Here is a 21,428-nt window from a genome sequence, read left to right as displayed (position 1 = left end):
TTAGGTAAGAAGCAGTCAGCTGGTATTCTGTCTATAATGGAGTGGTCAGCACAGTTACCGGATCTCAACCCTATTGAGCTGTTGTGGGAGCAGCTTGACCGTATGGTACGTAAGAAGTGCCCATCAAGCCAATCCAACTTGTGGGAGGTGCTTCACGAAGCATGTGGGGAAATCTCTTCAGATTACCTCAACAAATTGACAATTAGAATGCCAAAGGTCTGCAAGGCTGTAATTGCTGCAAATGGAGCATTCTTTGATGAAAGCAAAGTTTGAAGGACATAATTATTATTTCTATTAAAAATCATTATTTCCTATTCAAACTCATTTCATGTATGTTTTCATGGAAAACAAGGACATTTCTAATTGACCCCAAACTTTTGAACGGTAGTGTACATCAACTGACCTTTCACATCTACAAAAAGAAAATATACTCTTCCAGTTGTTCATAATGTCTTTCTCTTTCTCTCTTTTACTCTCCCTCCCTCCCTCCTTCTCTTCCTCTCCTCCTCCTCTTATACCCTACAGGTCAGCTACCACCTACGGTTCACCTTTAGTCCCCGTAACGCCCCGGCCAAGGAGAAGTCTGAGCTAAACATCAACAATGACTTTGACTGGCACACCCTCAACCTGTTCCCCCTCTTCCAACTTCCCGGTCCCAGGGAGCAGTACGACCTCCAGGGGGGCACGCCCGGTGAGCCCTAACCCTAATTGTAACCCTAAACCTATCCCCTAAGTTTAACATGGCCTTTGTACTCGTGGGGAAGTGGGAAATGTCCCCACAATGGAGAATTTTCCTTGTTTTACTATCCTTGTGGGGACTTTCAGTGATTTCCGGTACCCACGAGGATAATAATACACACACACACACACACACACACACAGTCAGTCTCAGGCTTTATATGTTTGTCTGTTTGTCTGCTCCAGGTCATCTATAAATCACTGCTAGGAAAATCCACGTCTTATCTTAGCTCACTGGTCACCATAGCAACACCCACCAGTAGTCTGCGCTCCAGCAGGTATATCTCACTGGTCATCCCCAAAGCCAACACCTCCTTTGGCCGCCATTCCTTCCAGTTCTCTGCTGCCAATGACTGGAACGAACTGCAAAAATCTCTGAAGCTGGAGACTCTTATCTCCCTCACTAACTTTAAGCGTCAGTTGTCAGAGCAGCTTACCGATCACTGCACCTGCACACAGCCATTCTGAAATTAGCCCATCCAACTACCTCATCCCCATATTGTTATTTATTTTGCTAATTATCACCCCAGTGTCTCTATTTGCACATCATCTTTTGCACATCTATCATTCCAGTGTTAATACGAAATTGTAACTATTTTGCACTATGGCCTATTTATTGCCTTAGCTCCATAATTTACTACATTCGCACACACTGTATACAGTGGGGGAAAAAAGTATTTAGTCAGCCACCAATTGTGCAAGTTCTCCCACTTAAAAAGATGAGAGAGGCCTGCAATTTTCATCATTGGTACACGTCAACTATGACAGACAAAATGAGAAAAAAAAATCCAGAAAATCACATTGTAGGATTTTTAATGAATTTGTTTGCAAATTATGGTGGAAAATAAGTATTTGGTCAATAACAAAAGTTTCTCAATACTTTGTTATATACCCTTTGTTGGCAATGACACAGGTCAAACGTTTTCTGTAAGTCTTCACAAGGTTTTCACACACTGTTGCTGGTATTTTGGCCCATTCCTCCATGCAGATCTCCTCTAGAGCAGTGATGTTTTGGGGCTGTCGCTGGGCAACACGGACTTTCAACTCCCTCCAAAGATTTTCTATGGGGTTGAGATCTGGAGACTGGCTAGGCCACTCCAGGACCTTGAAATGCTTCTTACGAAGCCACTCCTTCGTTGCCCGGGCGGTGTGTTTGGGATCATTGTCATGCTGAAAGACCCAGCCACGTTTCATCTTCAATGCCCTTGCTGATGGAAGGAGGTTTTCACTCAAAATCTCACGATACATGGCCCCATTCATTCTTTCCTTTACACGGATCAGTCGTCCTGGTCCCTTTGCAGAAAAAACAGCCCCAAAGCATGATGTTTCCACCCCCATGCTTCACAGTAGGTATGGTGTTCTTTGGATGCAACTCAGCATTCTTTGTCCTCCAAACACGACGAGTTGAGTTTTTACCAAAATGTTATATTTTGGTTTCATCTGACCATATGACATTTTCCCAATCCTCTTCTGGATCATCCAAATGCACTCTAGCAAACTTCAGACGGGCCTGGACATGTACTGGCTTAAGTAGGGGGACACGTCTGGCACTGCAGGATTTGAGTCCCTGGCGGCGTAGTGTGTTACTGATGGTAGGCTTTGTTACTTTGGTCCCAACTCTCTGCAGGTCATTCACTAGGTCCCCCCGTGTGGTTCTGGGATTTTTGCTCACCGTTCTTGTGATCATTTTGACCCCACGGGGTGAGATCTTGCGTGGAGCCCCAGATCGAGGGAGATTATCAGTGGTCTTGTATGTCTTCCATTTCCTAATAATGTCCTTTGAGAGCTCTTTGGTCTTGGCCATAGTGGAGTTTGGAGTGTGACTGTTTGAGGTTGTGGACAGGTGTCTTTTATACTGATAAGAAGTTCAAACAGGTGCCATTAATACAGGTAACGAGTGGAGGACAGAGGAGCCTCTTAAAGAAGTTACAGGTCTGTGAGAGCCAGAAATCTTGCTTGTTTGTAGGTGACCAAATACTTATTTTCCACCATAATTTGCAAATAAATTCATTAAAAATCCTACAATGTGATTTTCTGGAAAGAAAATTCTCAATTTGTCTGTCATAGTTGACGTGTACCTATGATGAAAATTACAGGCCTCTCATCTTTTTAAGTGGGAGAACTTGCACAATTGGTGGCTGACTAAATACTTTTTTTCCCCACTGTATATATTTTCTGTTGTATTTTTGACTTTATGTTTTGTTTACCCCATATGTAACTCTGTGTTGTTTTTATCGCACTGCTTTGCTTTATCTTGGCCAGGTCGCAGTTGTAAATGAGAACTTGTTCTCAACTGGCTTACCTGGTTAAATAAAGGTTAAATAAAAAAAATTAATAAAATAAGATATTGCCTGTGTGCATGTTAAGACGGATTACTGATAAGACAGACAGAGCGAAGAGAGAGATGGTGAGGGAAAGTGTTGGGAGGGAGGGAAGAAGATGAGGAATGAGGGTGATAAATTCAGAGCGAGTCAGAGGGAATTGGAGAGAAGGGTGTCAACATATGTTTATGGGTGATTGTCCATTCCAATAATTTCTGTAATCAAAATCCTGATTATTTGACAGGGCAGAGGAGCAATATAATATTTAAAAGATAAGTACTGCATTATAGATTCACTGGATGAGAACTCCAGGGTTGTGTTCATTAGGCACCAAACGGACTGAAACAGGGAGGAACTATCTGGACTGGTCCAATAAGAAATACTCCTTTTTGTGTTCCATTGCAAAACATTTTCAGTTGCGTGCCCTAATGAACACCACCCTGATCTGTCATCCATGTTGGTTAATGAGACATTATTGACAGTGAATCTTTTCAAGCATAAACACAGTAAATATAGTAAACAAACACCAACTGTTTCTGCAGGCTCCTTCGGGAACAGTGGATCAGAGCCAGATACGAGAGGAATGAGTTTGTGTGTGTGGAGAGACAGTAGCTGTCTGAAGCATGACAAACACTTTTTTTTTATTAAACACAACTCTACTTTGCATAAAAGTGTCTCCTAAGTGGCATATACTATATCAAATGTCAAAATCTGTACTCCTACACAGGTGGGTTTAACCAACTGCCGTCAGCATATGTTAATATGAACTTTTGGTGGGGTGAAGGAATGATCTGGTAAAAAGGTCAGATAATGAGTCATAATTTCCTGTTTATCTCCATGGTAATGGAAGAGTGTCATACTTAGAACCAGATGTTTTTTCCCACCAAAATATGACATGAACAGGAAAAACAATGGGCCCTAGGGATAGGCTCTAACTAGGTCTCTGAGTTTTGCCAGGTCAAGTCAGGTGGTCAGGAAAAACTTGTGTCCGTGTCGTCATGACTTGTGTCCGTGTCGCCATGACTTGTGTCCGTGTCGTCATGGCTTGTGTCCGTGTCGCCATGACTTGTGTCCGTGTCGCCATGACTTGTGTCCGTGTCGTCATGGCTTGTGTCCGTGTCGCCATGACTTGTGTCCGTGTCGCCATGACTTGTGTCCGTGTCGCCATGACTTGTGTCCGTGTCGCCATGGCTTGTGTCCGTGTCGTCATGGCTTGTGTCCGTGTCGCCATGGCTTGTGTCCGTGTCGCCATGACTTGTGTCCGTGTCGCCATGACTTGTGTCCGTGTCGCCATGACTTGTGTCCGTGTCGCCATGACTTGTGTCCGCGTCGTCATGGCTTGTGTCCGTGTCGCCATGACTTGTGTTTGACAACATTGTCAGGAGACTGATGAAAGAAACTCCCTAGGCTCCAGCCCATGCTTGCACTGATCCATAGGGAGGAATGCACAGGGGCCCACATTGTGAGAATTGAGACGCATTTATTCTAACATAACCTGGCTCCTCTTTGTAGGTTACTTCCGCGAGGGCTTCCTGGCGGTGCAGCATGCGGTCAACCGGGCCATCATGCGTTCCTATAACAGCACGGGAGCAGCCTGGCTCCTCTCCCGCACCCGGGTGGTCCTCCGCCGGTTCCCCTTCCCACCGTTCATCTACGACGTGTTCATACTGGCCATCCAGAACCAGCTGCCCCTCCTCCTGGTGCTCAGCCTCACCTACACCTCCCTGAACATCGTGAGGGCCGTGGTGCAGGAGAAGGAGAGGAAGCTCAAGGTGGGTGAAGGGGTGAGGTGGTGGATTACCTGTCTGTCAATCAAGCAAACTGTTAATCTCACTCTACTCACTCTCTACAGGAGTACATGCGGATGATGGGCCTCAGTAACTGGCTGCACTGGATGGCCTGGTTCCTCATGTTCTTCCTCTTCCTCTCCATCTCCATGTTCTTCGTCACGCTGCTCTTCTGCATCAAGGTGAGTTTACACTTTACATAACTGTTATGTTACAAAACAAAAACACTTCACTTGTTTTTTCTTTCTATTGCTTAGAGAAGGGGCATGATTCTAAATTGTCAATTGTTTTTTCAACTGTTCACCTCTTGACTAAGGAGGTCACGTCAAGAGAATGTCTCTGACTAACAGTACCTGGCTGAATAAGGTTGTTATAATAAAGCTGAGTGTCCTCAACAGTACCTGGCTGAATAAGGTTGATATAATAAAGCTGAGTGTCCTCAACAGTACCTGGCTGAATAAGGTTGATATAATAAAGCTGAGTGTCCTCAACAGTACCTGGCTGAATAAGGTTGATATAATAAAGCTGAGTGTCCTCAACAGTACCTGGCTGAATAAGGTTGTTATAATAAAGCTGAGTGTCCTCAACAGTACCTGGCTGAATAAGGTTGATATAATAAAGCTGAGTGTCCTCAACAGTACCTGGCTAAATAAGGTTGATATAATAAAGCTGAGTGTCCTCAACAGTACCTGGCTGAATAAGGTTGATATAATAAAGCTGAGTGTCCTCAACAGTACCTGGCTGAATAAGGTTGTTATAATAAAGCTGAGTGTCCTCAACAGTACCTGGCTGAATAAGGTTGTTATAATAAAGTTGAGTGTCCTCAACAGTACATGGCTGAAATAAGGTTGTTATAATAAAGATGAGTGTCTAATTGATCGCGATCTGTCCAGGGTTGTGTTCATTAGGCACTAAACGAAAGAAAACCATCTGAAACGTGGAGGGACTACCTGAAATTGTCCAATAAGAAATGTTTTCGTTTTGTGTTGCAAAAGGTTTTCCTACGTTTTGCTACAGTGTGCCCTAATGAACCCAAACCAAGGTGTCGGTGTCCAATACAGTGTGTTTAGTATTGATGATGATAATGATGTTCCTTCCTGTCCTGGCCTTTTCTAGGTCAGCCCTAATGGAGCTGTGTTGACCTATAGTGACCCCACCCTGGTATTAGTCTTCCTGCTCGTCTTCGCCGTGGCAACCATCAACTTCAGCTTCATGATCAGTGCCTTCTTCTCAAGAGGTGTGTGTGTGTGTCTCAAGAGGTGTGTGTGTGTGTGTGTCTCGAGGTTTGTTAGTGTGTCTCTCAAGATGTCTGTCTGTCTATCCATTCTTCTGTCTGTCTGTTTATTCATGGTTTTCTAAAACCTTAGCTGTTCTCTGCTATCTGAGAGATGCTCCATTGTGTATAGTATGTTCTGTTCAATGTACTGTAGGTCATATTATTTGACTCTCCTGTGGTTGTTAGTCTTTCCTCTCTGAGTGAACAGCAGTAAACCAGCTCCATCAATCATTGGAGCCTGGAAGATGGTCAATCAAATGTCAATTCAGCTTCATGGAATAATAGAACAATCACTCAGCGTGACGAACTGGAACAAAGGGGAGAGGAGATGTGGTGAAAAACATGTATGTGAACAGCGAATACGCTTGCTTGGGCGTTTAGAATAATGAATTGTTTATGTTATAATCGAAGGCGATTGATGCTATATGATACATTACATTTCCAGTTCTACACATCCTGGGTCTTGAGCTAATGTAGGCTCGGCACAATGCGGATGTTGCTTTCTTAGCCCTGCTGGTGTGGTCAGAGTTGTGCTGTACTGTAATGATGACTTGTGAGGTCAGCAGACAGTCATGTCAACAAGTCTACGTACTGACTTTTACAGAGGCTGTTTGGTTGTTTCTGTCCACCGTTGTCAGGGTCCAGAAAGGCACATTGTAGCAAAACGTTTCAAAACGTAAAACAAAAATAAGTGTTTCTTATTGGACAAGTTCAGATGGTACCTCCTCATTTCACTCAGTTTGGGGAGGTTTTCTTCTGTTTTGTGCCTACTGAACACGACCGAGGATTAAAGCACAGCCAATCACACACAGCCAATCACACACAGGCTCATTTGGTTATTGCTAATATAATACCCTCACACAAAAAGGAAATTGTGATTTATTAAGTGGCCTTCAGTTGATTACACTTGATAGTCCTTTATCATTTCTCCTTCTATACTTTCTTATCATTTCGAACAAAAAAGTCCAGTCCAGACCCTCCAATTTCTCCAAATCGTTCTTCAACAAAAGAGTGCAGATAGAGTTTCAAATGATCTGTGATTGTGTTCAAGGCCATTTTGGACTCTGGTGTAATCAGGCAAGCTGTTATTTACTCCCAGCAGTCATACAATTTCTGTCAGGCTTTGGCTTTTAAAAGAGTAGCTGAAAGCTTAGCAAATTAAAATCTTGAAATTGCGTCTGATTGCAATGTGAATTATATGTATTTTCTCCTGCACCTTCTTTGAGCCTATTGGTTGGGTGTGTGACATACAGTATAATGTCATTATTAGAGTAGAGTGAGAAAGGGCTTTTAGCTGGCCTCAGCTGTGCCTGGCCCCTAGTCACAACAGGACCCCTCTCCAGGTGGCCTTCCACTGCCCGAAACTCTGACCTCCTGCAGAGTTAGGTGAGTGGGTACTCACATTCAGATCTGACCTGCAGAGTTAGGTGAGTGGGTACTCCCATTCAGACAGGCTCCTCAGCATGACTCGGCAAAGGGTGCTTCATTTAAATTCAGGAAGCAAACTGAAACATTATTTCTTCATTGCTTTTTGCTTCTTGCTGGTAGTAATGGAGGAATCAACCAGGCCTGAACATTGGGGTCCACTGGGGACTGGATCAGGGGCTGATATGGGAGGAGCGCCCCTTTGTGGGCTGTAGTCTGAGGTTTTTAGTGTCTTGCATTTAAAGATGAGGCATTTCTTCCTTTGTCTTTCTTTCTCCCTGTCTCTGTCTCGTGCTCGCTCTCGCCTAATTTATTTATATTTTCTACCACTCTCCCCCATTTGTCAGGAAAAGGTAGAGTAGCTCATATCCCCTTCTCTCTCCACCTCAACCTCTCTCTTTCTCTCTCTCCTACTGTCCGGTAGGCAGCCTGGGCTCTCTGGGGACTGAATTATTAATGTCCCTAGGTGGGAAAGCAGGTGGAATCTCTGCTCAAGATGATGAATGTTTTCTGTGAGTAATGTTTCTCTCTTTCTCTCTCTCTCTCTCTCTCTCTCTCTCTCTCTCTCTCTCTCTCTCTCTCTCTCTCTCTCTCTCTCTCTCTCTCTCTCTCTCTCTCTCTCTCTCTCTCTGTCTCTGTCTCTGTCTCTGTCTCTGTCTCTGTCTCTGTCTCTGTCTCTGTCTCTGTCTCTGTCTCTGTCTCTCTGAATGTGTGTGTCCGTGAGTGCTAGTCTGAATGGAATGCAGAATGACGAAGGCCTTGTATATTATCAGGAAGTGTCTTTTGTGTCAGACGGTGAAACTTTCTCTGTCTCTCTTGAAGAAGATATTTTATCTCAACGAGGCTAACCTTGATAAATAAAGGTTGAAAGAATCACAGATAACAAATACAGATAGCCTATCTCTTGTTCAGCAGACGGGCACAGAATAACTATATCCAGTTATCTTAAGATGAATCTTCGACCCTGGCATTGCACACACAGGACCAATGAATCCCCTGTTCTAACTACCTCTCCCTGGCCCAGAGTTGTCTTCTATGTAATTTCGTAAAACTACAATTATCAAATCAAATCAAATTTGATTGGTCACATACACATATTTAGCAGATGTTATTGCGGGTGTAGCGAAATGCTTGTGTTCCCAACAGTGCAGTAGTATCTAACAATTCACAACAATACACACATCTAAAAGTAAAAGAATGGAATTAAGAAATATATAAATATTAGATTGAGCAATGTCGGAGTGGCATTGACTAAAATACAGTAGAATAGAATACAGTATATACATATGAGATGAGTAAAGCAGGATGTAAACATTATTAAAGTGACTAGTGATCCATTATTAAAGTGGCCAGTGATTCCAAGTCTATGTATATAGGGCAGCAGCCTCTAAGGTGCAGGGTTGCGTAACTGGGTGGAAGCTGCCTAGTGATGGCTATTTAACAGTCTGATGGCCTTGAGATAGAAGCTGTTTTTCAGTCTCTCGGTCCCAGCTTTGATGCACCTGTACTGACCTCACCTTCTGGATGATAGCGGGGTGAACGGGCCGTGGCTTGGGTGGTTGATATTTTTTGCCTTCCTGTGACATCGGGTGCTGTAGGTGTCTTGGTAGTTTGTCCCCGGTGATGCATTGAGCAGACCGCACCACCCTCTGGAGAGCCCTGTGGTTGCAGGCGGTGCAGTTGCCGTACCAGGCGGTGATACAGCCCGACATGATGCTCTCAATTGTACATCTGTAAAAGATTGTAAGGGTTTTAGGGGCCAAGAGAATATTCTTCAGCCTCCTGAGGTTGAAGAGGCTCTGTTGCGCCTTCTTCACCACACTGTCTGTGTGGGTGGACCATTTTAGATCGTCAGTGATGTGTACGCTGAGGAACTTGAAGCTTTCCACCTTCTCCACTGCGGTCCCATCGATGTGGATAGGGGCGTGCTCCCTCTGCTGTTTCCTGAAGTCCACCTTGTTTTGTTGACGTTGAGTGAGAGATTATTCTCCTGGCACCACTCTCCCAGGGCCCTCACCTCCTCCCTGTAGGCTGTCTCGTTTGTTGTTGTTAATCAGGCCTACTACTGTTGTGTCGTCTGCAAACTTGATGATTGAGTTGGAGGTGTGCGTGGCCACGCAGTCATGGCTGAACAGGGAGTACAGGAGGGGGCTGAGCACGCACCCTTGTGGGGCCCCTGTGTTGAGGATCAATGAAGTGGAGGTGGTGTTTCCTACCTTCACCACCTGGGGGTGGCCCGTCAGGAAGTCCAGGACCCAGTTGCATAGGGCGGGGTTCAGACCCAGGGCCCCGAGCTTAATAAGCTTGGAGGGTACTATGGTGTTGAATGCTGAGCTATAGTCAATGAACAGCATTCTTATATAGGTATTCTTCTTGTCCAGATGGGATAGGGCAGTGTGCAGTGCGATGGCGATTGCATCGTCTGTGGATCTATTGGGGCGGTAAGTTTATTGATGTGGGTCTAGGGTGTCAGGTAAGGTAGAGGTGATATGATCCTTAACTAGCCTCTCAAAGCACATAATGATGACAGAAGTGAGTGCTACGGGGCGATAGTCATTTATTTCAGTTACCTTTGCTTTCTTGGGTACAGGAACAATGGTGGACATCTTGAAGCAAGTGGGGACACAGACTGGGACAGGGAGAGATTGAATATGTCTGATGAACTCAGTCACCGTATCCGTGTATTCGTCAATGTTATTCTCAGAGGCTACCCAGAACAAATTCCAGTCCACGTGATCAAAACAATCTTGAAGCATGGATTCCGATTGGTCAGACCAGCGTTGAATAGACCTTAGCACGGGTACTTCCTGTTTGAGTTTCTGCCTATCGGAAGGGAGGAGCAAAATGGAGTCTTGGTCAGATTTGCCGAAGGGAGGGCGGGGGAGGGCCTTGTAGGCATTTCGAAAAGTTGAGTAGCAGTGGTCCAATGTTTTCCCAGAGCGAGTGCTACAGTCAATGTGTTGGTAGAACTTCGGTAGCGTTTTCCTCAAATTTGCTTTGTTAAAATCCCCAGCTACAGTTGAAGTCGGAAGTTTACATACACTTAGGTTGGAGTCATTAAAACTTGTTTTTCAACCACTCCACAAATTTCTTGTTAACAAACTATAGTTTTGGCAAGTCGTTAGGACATCTACTTTGTGCATGACACAAGTAATTTTTCCAACAATTGTTTACAGACAGATTATTTCACTTATAATTCACTGTATCACAATTCCAGTGGGTCAGAAGTTTACATTCACTAAGTTGACTGTGCCTTTAAACAGCTTGGAAAACTCTAGAAAATGATGTCATGGCTTTAGAAGCTTCTGATAGGCTAATTGACATCATTTGAGTCAATTGGAGGTGTACCTGTGGATGTATTTCAAGGCCTACCTTCAAACTCAGTGCCTCTTTGCTTGACATCATGGGAAAATCAAAAGAAATCAGCCAAGACCTCAGAAAATAAATTGTAGACCTCCACAAGTCTGGTTCATCCTTGGGAGCAATTTCCAAAAGCCTGAAGGTACCACGTTCATCTCTACAAACAATAGTACGCAAGTATAAACACAATGGACCACGCAGCCGTCATACCGCTCAGGAAGGAGACGCGTTCTGTCTCCTAGAGATGAACGTACTTTGGTGCGAAAAGTGCAAATCAATCCCAGAACAACAGCAAAGGACCTTGTGAAGATGCTGGAGGAAACACGTACAAAAGTATCTATATCCACAGTAAAATGAGTCCTATATCGACATAACCTGAAAGGCCGCTCAGCAAGGAAGAAGCCACTGCTCCAAAACCGCCATAAAAGCCAGACTACGGTTTGCAACTGCACATGGGGAGAAAGATCGTACTTTTTGGATAAATGTCCTCTGGTCTGATGAAACAAAAATAGAACTGTTTGGCCATAATTACCATTGTTATTTTTGGAGGAAAAAGATGGGTGGCTTGCAAGCCGAAGAACACCATCCCAACCGTGAAGCACGGGGGTGGCAGCATCATGCTGTGGGGGTGCTTTGCTGCAGGAGCACTTCACAAAATAGATGGCATCATGCGGAAGGAAAATTATGTGGATACAGTGAGGGGAAAAAAGTATTTGATCCCCTGCTGATTTTGTACATTTGCCCACTGACAAAGACATGATCAGTCTATAATTTTAATGGTAGGTTTATTTGTACAGTGAGAGACAGAATAACAACAAAAAAATCCAGAAAAATGCATGTCAAAAATGTTATAAATTGATTTGCATTTTAATGAGGGAAATAAGTATTTGACCCCTCTGCAAAACATGACTTAGTACTTGGTGGCAAAACCCTTGTTGGCAATCACAGGGGTCAGACATTTCTTGTAGTTGGCCACCAGGTTTGCACACATCTCAGGAGGGATTTTGTCCCACTCCTCTTTGCAGATCTTCTCCAAGTCATTAAGGTTTCGAGGCTGACGTTTGGCATCTGGAACCTTCAGCTCCCTCCACAGATTTTCTATGGGATTAAGGTCTGGAGACTGGCTAGGCCACTCCAGGACCTTAATGTAGTTCTTCTTGAGACACTCCTTTGTTGCCTTGGCCGTGTGTTTTGCGTCATTGTCATGCTGGAATATCCATCCACGACACATTTTCAATGCCCTGGCTGAGGGAATGAGGTTCTCACCCAAGATTTGACGGTACATGGCCCCGTCCATCGTCCCTTTGATGCGGTGTAGTTGTCCTGTCCCCTTAGCAGAAAAACACCCCTAAATCATAATGTTTCCACCTCCATGTTTGACGGTGGGGATGGTGTTCTTGGGGTCATAGGCAGCATTCCTCCTCCTCCAAACACGGCGAGTTGAGTTGATGCCAAAGAGCTCGATTTTGGTCTCATCTGACCACAACACTTTCACCCAGTTCTCCTCTGAATCATTCAGATGTTCATTGGCAAACTTCAGACGGGCCTGTATATGTGCTTTCTTGAGCAGGGTGACCTTGCGGGCGCTGCAGGATTTCAGTCCTTCACGGCGTAGTGTGTTACCAATTGATTCCTCACCGTTCTCATGATAATTGCAACTCCACAAGATGAGATCTTGAATGGAGGCCCAGGCCGAGGGAGATTGACAGTTCTTTTGTGTTTCTTCCATTTGCGAATAATCACACCAACTGTTGTCACCTTCTCACCAAGCTGCTTGGCGATGGTCTTGTAGCCCATTCCAGCCTTGTGTAGGTCTACAATTTTGTCCCTGACATCCTTGGAGAGCTCTTTGGTCTTGGCTATGGTGGTGAGTTTGGAATCTGATTGATTGATTGCTTCTGTGGACAGGTGTATTTTATACAGGTAACAAGCTGAGATTAGGAGCACTCCCTTTAAGAGTGGGCTCCTAATCTCAGCTCGTTACCTGTATAAAAGACACCTGGGAGCCAGAAATCTTTCTGATTGAGAGGGGGTCAAATACTTATTTCCCTCATTAAAATGCAAATCAATTTATAACATTTTTGACATGCGTTTTTCTGGATTTTTTGGTTGTTATTCTGTCTCTCACTGTTCAAATAAACCTACCATTAAAATTATAGACTGATCATTTCTTTGTCAGTGGGGAAACGTACAAAATCAAATACTTTTTTCCCTCACTGTATATGGAAGCAACATCTCAAGACATCAGTCAGGAAGTTAAAGCTTGGTCGCAAATGGGTCTTCCAAATGGACAATGACCCCAAGCATACTTCCAAAGTTGTGGCAAAATGGCTTAAGGACAACAAAGTCAAGGTATTGGAGAGGTCATCACAAAGCCCTGACCTCAATCCTATAGAACATTTGTGGGCAGAACTGAAAAAGCATGTGCGAGCAAGGAGGCCTACAAACCTTACTCAGTTACACCAGTTCTGTCAGGAGGAATGGGCCAAAATTCACCCAACTTATTTTGGGAAGCTTGTGGAAGGCTATCCGAAACGTTTGACCCAATTATTACTACTATTATTCTGACATTTCACATTCTTAAAATATAGTGGTGATCCTAATGGATTTAAGACAGGGAAGTTTTACTAGGATTAAATGTCAGGAATTGTGAAAAACTGAGTTTAAATGTATTTGGCTAAGGTGTATGTAAAATTCTGACTTCAACTGTACAATAAATGCGGCCTCAGGATATGTGGTTTTCAGTTTCCAGTGTAGTTCTTTGAGGGCTGTCGTGGTATCGGCTGGAGGGGGAATGTACATGGCTGTTTCTACATCCGAAGAGAATTCTCTTGGGAGGTAATACGGTCAGCATTTGATTGTGAGGTATTCTAGGTCGGGTGAACAAAAGGACTTGAGTTTCTGTATGTTATCACAATCACACCAAACATACACCCCCGCCTTTCTTCTTCCCGGAGAGTTCTTTATTCCTGTCTGTGTGATATACTGAGAACCCAGCTGGCTGTATGCACGGGGACAGTATATCCCGAGAGAGACATGTTTCCGTGAAACAGAGTACGTAACAATCCCTGATGTCTCTCTGGAAGGAGATCCTCGCCCTGAGCTCGTCTACTTTATTATCCAGAGACTGAACATTAGCGAGTAATATACTCGGAAGCGGTGGATGGTGTGCACGCCTCCTGAGTCGGACTAGAAGTCCACTCCGAATACCTTTTGGAGCAGCCTCTGGAATAAGTTAAATTGCCCTGGAGGGTATGAACAAATGATCCAATTCGGGAAAGTCGTATTCCTGGTCGAAATGATGGTGAGTTAGCACCGCTCTGATATCCAAAAGTTCTTTCCGGCTGTATGTAATAACACAAACAAATTCCTGGGCTAAAAATTGAAGAAATAACACACAGAAAACCAAAATACTGCAAAGTTGCTTAGGAGCTAGAAGCAGAGCTGCCATATCTGTTGGCGCCATATTATAAAGATGAATTAATAGTCCAGTGTTTATTTGCTTCAATAACTAAACACAACAAGCACTTACTAGACAGGCTTCTATTTGAGCCAGGCGTCTATTTTCTTACTAACCTTCAGTTCAACTTTTTGACTTTGCCATTCTGTCTCTCGTTTTGGATCAATCCCAAAATGCCTGGCTGTTGCCTGGCCCGAATTTTGCTCTGCGAATTTGATCACTGCTAGCTTGATTTTGATGTCGTGTTTTCTTATTGATGGTGCCATGGCTAGCAACGTTGACAGAATAAAAAAATAAAAAATGACAGTGGGAATATGAGCTGTGTCCATGGTAACCGTGTAAACAATTAATTTAGACCCAGCATTTATTTGAAACAGACGTTTATTTGCTGACATGTGTGCCGATGCCCGACTATTAAAAGGGACAGGCGGATATTTGAGACTCAACGTTTAATTTAAGTTTTACGGTACAATGAAGTTATGGGTTGGGATTAGGTGCCAGACTAGATAGTTATGGGTTGGGATTAGGTGCCAGACTAGATAGTTATGGGTTGGGATTAGGTGCCAGACTAGATAGTTATGGGTTGGGATTAGGTGCCAGACTAGATAGTTATGGGTTGGGATTAGGTGCCAGACTAGATGGTTGTGGGTTGAGATTAGGTGCTAGGCTAGATAGTGATAGGTTGAGATTAGGTGCCAGACTAGATAGTTATGGGTTGAGATTAGACGCCTGACTAGATGGAGTTATGGGTTGAGATTAGGTGCCAGACGATATACAGTGGGGGAAAAAAGTATTTAGTCAGCCACCAATTGTGCAAGTTCTCCCACTTAAAAAGATGAGAGAGGCCTGTAATTTTCATCATAGGTACACGTCAACTATGACAGACAAAATGAGATTTTTTTTCTCCAGAAAATCACATTGTAGGATTTTTAATGAATTTATTTGCAAATTATGGTGGAAAATAAGTATTTGGTCAATAACAAAAGTTTCTCAATACTTTGTTATATACCCTTTGTTGGCAATGACACAGGTCAAACGTTTTCTGTAAGTCTTCACAAGGTTTTCACACACTGTTGCTGGTATTTTGGCCCATTCCTCCATGCAGATGTCCTCTAGAGCAGTGATGTTTTGGGGCTGTCGCTGGGCAACACAGACTTTCAACTCCCTCCAAAGATTTTCTATGGGGTTGAGATCTGGAGACTGGCTAGGCCACTCCAGGACCTTGAAATGCTTCTTACGAAGCCACTCCTTCGTTGCCCGGGCGGTGTGTTTGGGATCATTGTCATGCTGAAAGACCCAGCCATGTTTCATCTTCAATGCCCTTGCTGATGGAAGGAGGTTTTCACTTAAAATCTCACGATACATGGCCCCATTCATTCTTTCCTTTACACGGATCAGTCGTCCTGGTCCCTTTGCAGAAAAACAGCCCCAAAGCATGATGTTTCCACCCCCATGCTTCACAGTAGGTATGGTGTTCATTGGATGCAACTCAGCATTCTTTGTCCTCCAAACACGACGAGTTGAGTTTTTACCAAAAAGTTCTATTTTGGTTTCATCTGACCATATGACATTCTCCCAATCCTCTTCTGGATCATCCAAATGCACTCTAGCAAACTTCAGACGGGCCTGGACATGTACTGGCTTAAGCAGGGGGGACACGTCTGGCACTGCAGGATTTGAGTCCCTGGCGGCGTAGTGTGTTACTGATGGTAGTCTTTGTTACTTTGGTCCCAGCTCTCTGCAGGTCATTCACTAGGTCCCCCCCGTGTGGTTCTGGGATTTTTGCTCACCGTTCTTGTGATCATTTTGACCCCACGGGGTGAGATCTTGTGTGGAGCCCCAGATCGAGGGAGATTATCAGTGGTCTTGTATGTCTTCCATTTCCTAATAATTGCTCCCACAGTTGATTTCTTCAAACCAAGCTGCTTACCTATTGCAGATTCAGTCTTCCCAGCCTGGTGCAGGTCTACAATTTTGTTTCTGGTGTCCTTTGACAGCTCTTTGGTCTTGGCCATAGTGGAGTTTGGAGTGTGACTGTTTGAGGTTGTGGACAGGTGTCTTTTATACTGATAACAAGTTCAAACAGGTGCCATTAATACAGGTAACGAGTGGAGGACAGAGGAGCCTCTTAAAGAAGAAGTTACAGGTCTGTGAGAGCCAGAAATCTTGCTTGTTTGTAGGTGACCAAATACTTATTTTCCACCATAATTTGCAAATAAATTCATAAAAAATCAGATAATGTGATTTTCTGGATTTTTTTCCCTCAACTTGTCTGTCATAGTTGACGTGTACCGATGATGAAAATTACAGGCCTCTCTCATCTTTTTAAGTGGGAGAACTTGCACAATTGGTGGCTGACTAAATACTTTTTTCCCCCACTGTAGTTATGGGTTGATGTTAGGTGCCAGACTAGATAGTTATGGGTTGAGGTTAGGTGCCAGACTAGATAGTTATGGGTTGAGGTTAGGTGCCAGACTAGATAGTAATGGGTTGAGGTTAGGTGCCAGACTAGATAGTAATGGGTTGAGGTTAGGTGCCAGACTAGATAGTAATGGGTTGAGGTTAGGTGCCAGACTAGATAGTAATGGGTTGAGGTTAGGTGCCAGACTAGATAGTAATGGGTTGAGGTTAGGTGCCAGACTAGATAGTAATGGGTTGAGGTTAGGTGCCAGACTAGATGGAGATGAAAGGAGTTGATGGGTGAACAGAGGCTAAATACTGCCTTCACATCTAATCTGAAAGGATGGAGGAGGTTATTTTTCTCTTCTCTCTCTCTCGTTCTCCAAAGGAACAGATAATGGAGACGTAATAGTTTCTCTGTAGGTTGGCTCCATTCAGGCCTAAAGCAGCACATTGTCAGCCGACAGTGGGTTTTCACAGGACCCTTCTTTCACAGGAACAATGAGGAGCAAGATGAACGTGTTGAGTGATTTCTCTTCTTGCACAATGCATCTCTCCTCTCTGTTTTCTCTCCTCCCTTTCTCCAACCGTTTCTCCCCTCCTTTACTGTCTTCTTGTCTGAAGGTTCTGTAGTAGCTGACGAGCCAACGACAAAAAAGTTTGACAATTGCTTTATAAAGCACTGATGGTGCAGTGGACCCATGCGTTGTGACTATAGCTCTCCCGACGTTGCGCCATGTCACAACTTTTCGGGAATCCTATCGGTGTAGACTATTATCATACAGACTTTTCTAAGCATGCAGACCATTCGTATACAGACCTTCTCAAGGCTGTGCCTGTGGGGTCATTGCCTGGATGTCGGTGAAGCTGAAGAGAAGCGTTGATTCACACTTTATGTACCCGTCATCACACTTGTCATGTTTCTCACACCTCTTTGTGTGTGTGTGTGTGCATGCCGAGATGTTGCCTCTGACAAGGATGACTAGTGTGACAGGAGCTATAAAAGCCACAAGTACCACATACTTTTGTTATTCATAAAATGTTGAGCATTTACCACAGACTGTCTATTGATTTGGCATCCATTTTGCATCTACACTGTTTCCCCCCCCCCTCCTGACCTTTCCCTCTCAGCGTGTTTAAGGAGATCAGTTTGATCAAGGCCAGCTGCAAAATCACTAATCTTTATCACATAATGAGTAGTTATTTGGTATGCAAGGTGATTTGTAGATCAGTGATTCTGTGCAGTCCGACTGCTATAATCTATCTCAAACACACTCTGTCTCTCTCCCTCTCCAGCCAACGTGGCGGCGGCGGCGGGAGGCTTCATCTACTTCCTGTCCTACCTGCCGTACCTGTTCCTGTGGCCTCGCTACGACCTGCTTAGCCACGCCCAGAAGGTGTCCGCCTGCCTCATCTCCAATGTGGCCATGGCCATGGGAGCGCAGCTACTGGGCATGTTTGAGGGCAAAGGTGAGCCATGGTCACATGTTAACACACATGCAGCCACATACACACAGATAGACTCACAGAGAGACACACAGAGAGACACACCAATTCCCTCATACCAATGTTGTGTTTAAATACCAACACTCCAATTATGAGTCTTCACAATGTATACATTTCAAATTTCTCTACCCAACTTTACTCACTCTCTCCCCTCCCGTCCATCTCCCCCTTCCCTCAGGCACGGGGATCCAGTGGTGTAACCTGTTTGAGCCGGTGACAGTGGACGATGACTTCTCCCTGGCCCAGGTGCTGGGGCTGCTGCTGCTGGATGCCCTGCTCTATGGTCTGGTGGCCTGGTACGTGGAGGCTGTGTTCCCAGGGGAGTACGGAGTCCCCCTGCCCTGCTACTTCTTCCTACTGGTACGAAGGGGTGGGTGTAGGTTGGGTCTGGGGTCATTAGGGTTAGGCGGATGTCTTTGATGGTTTCTTTAAGTTCCACTAGGGTTAGGGTTAAACAGATAGCAATTTGAGTTCAACCAATGAGCTTCAGAGTGACAGCTAGCAAGAGGCGCACACACAGCAGAGTGAGAGAGAGAGCAATGACATGGTGCACATATCTGCACATATGTGACGTGGAACGCAATTTTCAGGGACCATGGGTGCTACTTTCATAACTACTGGCTAAAAAAGTAGGGCTATGGTTAGACGGATGACTTTGATGGTTCCTTTAAGGTCCACTAGGGTTAGGAGAATGTCTGATGGTTCCTTTAAGGTCCACTAGGGTTAGGAGAATGTCTGATGGTTCCTTTAAGAGGGGAGGGAGATGTTCTTAATAGCCACTTAGCATTAAACAGGCCAGACTAGGATGACTTAGATTGACTACCAGTAAAATAGACTAAGATGATCACATTTTCATTGACTCTCTGCTGGAAGGGAAACATGTATTTCATTTGCTGACGTTGCATCCAGTAATGAACAATAGTCTTAGTCAGCATGAGTTGGCTTGATAGAGAGAGAGAGATGAGAATAGACAAGGAAATGACTCTAGACAACTATACAATGCAATGCTTGTATTGTCCATTTCCATGGAAATTAATTTTGTGAGGTCAGCAATACTTTGCAGCAATAGTGCTTATTCCCTCCCTACTCAATTAAACATTCCATAGAGTCCTTTAGATTATTGTAATTGATATGCTAACTGCTTAACGAGAATGGGATGGATAACTATTTAATTAAGCATAAAACAGCCCACCCACATCGCAACCTTAATTTACAGTCACAGCTGTTGTTCTCCTTCAAGAGGGACGTTTTGTTGATTTAGTTTGGTGTGTGTGTTTCCAAACTCGGTCCTCGGGACCCCAAGGGGTGCACATTTTGGTTTTTGCCCTAACACTACACAGCTGATTCAAATAATAAACAAATCATCCAGCTTTGATAATTTCAATCAGCTGTGTAGTGTTAGGGCAAAAACCAAAACGTGCACCGAGTTTGGGAAACGCTGGTGTAGTGTCTTGATAAGGAGCAAAGAGACAGAGAGACAGTTTTTCTAACAACTCAATTACTTCCCCATTAGCGGCTGTATAGGGTGGTTTTGTTTTGTTTTGTTTTGGATGCATTGCCATTGACCTTAGTTTGGGTCTCATTGAATTGTTTTCGATCCAAAGCCCCTGCTAATACACCTGACTCCAATAACCAACTAATCATGATCTTCAGTTTAGAATGCAATTAGTTTAATCAGCTGTGTTTGCTAGGGATGTGGAAAAAGTGTGACACCACTCCGGCCCGAGGACTGGAGTTACCCATCCCTGACTAGGTCAAGGTTTACTCCATAGACAAGACCTTTGATAGAGGCATCTTTCTGATACTGACCATAAGGGTACGAGCTGAGGAAAGAGAAGCATTCCACTGATTCTCTCCTCTCTCTCTCTCTCTCTCTCTCTCTCTCTCTCTGTCTCTCTCTGTCTCTGTCTCTCTCTCTCTGTCTCTCTCTCTCTGTCTCTCTCTCTCTCTCTCTCTCTCTCTCTCTCTGTCTCTCTCTCTCTGTCTGTCTGTCTATTAATCTAATCTAATCTATAGCCATCCTACTGGTGCAGTAGCCCCCGCATGGCCATGGAGAAGGAAGAGGAGGACGTGGAGAAGGCACTGAAGGGAGAGTTCATTGAGGAGGAGCCAGCCGGCCTGGTCTCAGGAGTCAAGATCAAACACCTGAACAAGGCAAGGTCTTAAATGCAACCTGTCCACCCAGTCCCAAAATCGATCCCTACCCCTCCCCTTGGCTGTAACCCTATGATGTCTTTAGATCTGTAAGGTGGAAGCAACACGGCGGAAGCTCCTCCACTACACTGCTTATGCTGTCCAGACCCTTCAGTTCCCTAAGCATAGAAGGTTAGGGCCAAGGAGTTGGGAGCGCATTGGGACTGAGACATCAAGTGATAGAACACGTTAAAAAAATAAAGAACGAAACCCCCTTGTAGCTTTACCATTATGGGAGTGTGTGTTTATTTCAGAGTGGTCCTCAACATGTAAAAGAGCATCTCATTTCATATTGTTATGTAATGATAACTTTGAACCTGAACTAGGCAGGAGGAGATTTTTTGTACGTTTTTAGTAAGTTTTCTTCCGTTTGAAGATTAATGAACACAACCCAGGGCTGGGTGGATAAAAAACGTGGCTAAATTTGGGAGAAGGAGATGAGGAGAAGGTGATTATGATGCTGGGCCCTTAGACCCAGGGGTGGAGATGGACAATAAAGACCATAATAATGACTTCCCCCAGGGATAGGTTGGCCATTGTAATCATTTATATGTAATGCTTTTAATCCAGGATTGGCTGGCCATTGTAATCATTTATATGTACAGGGCGGCAGGGAGTTTAGTGGTTAAGAGCATTGTGCCAGTAACCGAAAGGTCGCTGATTCTAATCCCCGTGCCGACTAGTTGAGAAATCTGTCGATGTGCCCTTGAGCAAGGCACTTAACCCTAATTGCTCCTGTAAATCGCTTTGGATAAGAGCCTCTGCTAAATGACCAATTTATTTTATATGTAATGCTTTTAATCCAGGGATAGGCTGGCCATTGTAATCATTTATATGTAATGACTTTAATCCAGGGATAGGTTGGCCATTGTAATCATTTATATTTAATGACTTTAATCCAGGGATAGGTTGGCCATTGTAATTTATATGTAATGACTTTAATCCAGGGATAGTTTGGCCAT

General features: G+C 44.2%; 1 protein-coding gene across 1 annotated transcript in view; it reads left to right on the top strand.

The window, feature by feature from the left end:
- Nucleotides 1-21,428, top strand: part of LOC121570723 (phospholipid-transporting ATPase ABCA3-like) — a 69,764-nt gene that overhangs the window by 20,037 nt on the left and 28,299 nt on the right. Inside the window, exons 5-11 of the mRNA XM_045221048.1 lie at nt 526-691; nt 4,572-4,831; nt 4,912-5,028; nt 5,963-6,083; nt 18,064-18,237; nt 18,452-18,633; nt 20,290-20,427. Coding sequence (XP_045076983.1) covers nt 526-691; nt 4,572-4,831; nt 4,912-5,028; nt 5,963-6,083; nt 18,064-18,237; nt 18,452-18,633; nt 20,290-20,427 — 1,158 coding nt within the window. The remainder of the gene's footprint in view (nt 1-525; nt 692-4,571; nt 4,832-4,911; nt 5,029-5,962; nt 6,084-18,063; nt 18,238-18,451; nt 18,634-20,289; nt 20,428-21,428) is intronic.

Source organism: Coregonus clupeaformis, chromosome 7, assembly GCF_020615455.1.
Source record: "Coregonus clupeaformis isolate EN_2021a chromosome 7, ASM2061545v1, whole genome shotgun sequence".
Taxonomy (NCBI): Eukaryota; Metazoa; Chordata; class Actinopteri; order Salmoniformes; family Salmonidae; genus Coregonus; species Coregonus clupeaformis.
Note: the sequence above shows the minus strand (reverse complement) of the source record. Positions and strands in the feature narration are given on the sequence as shown.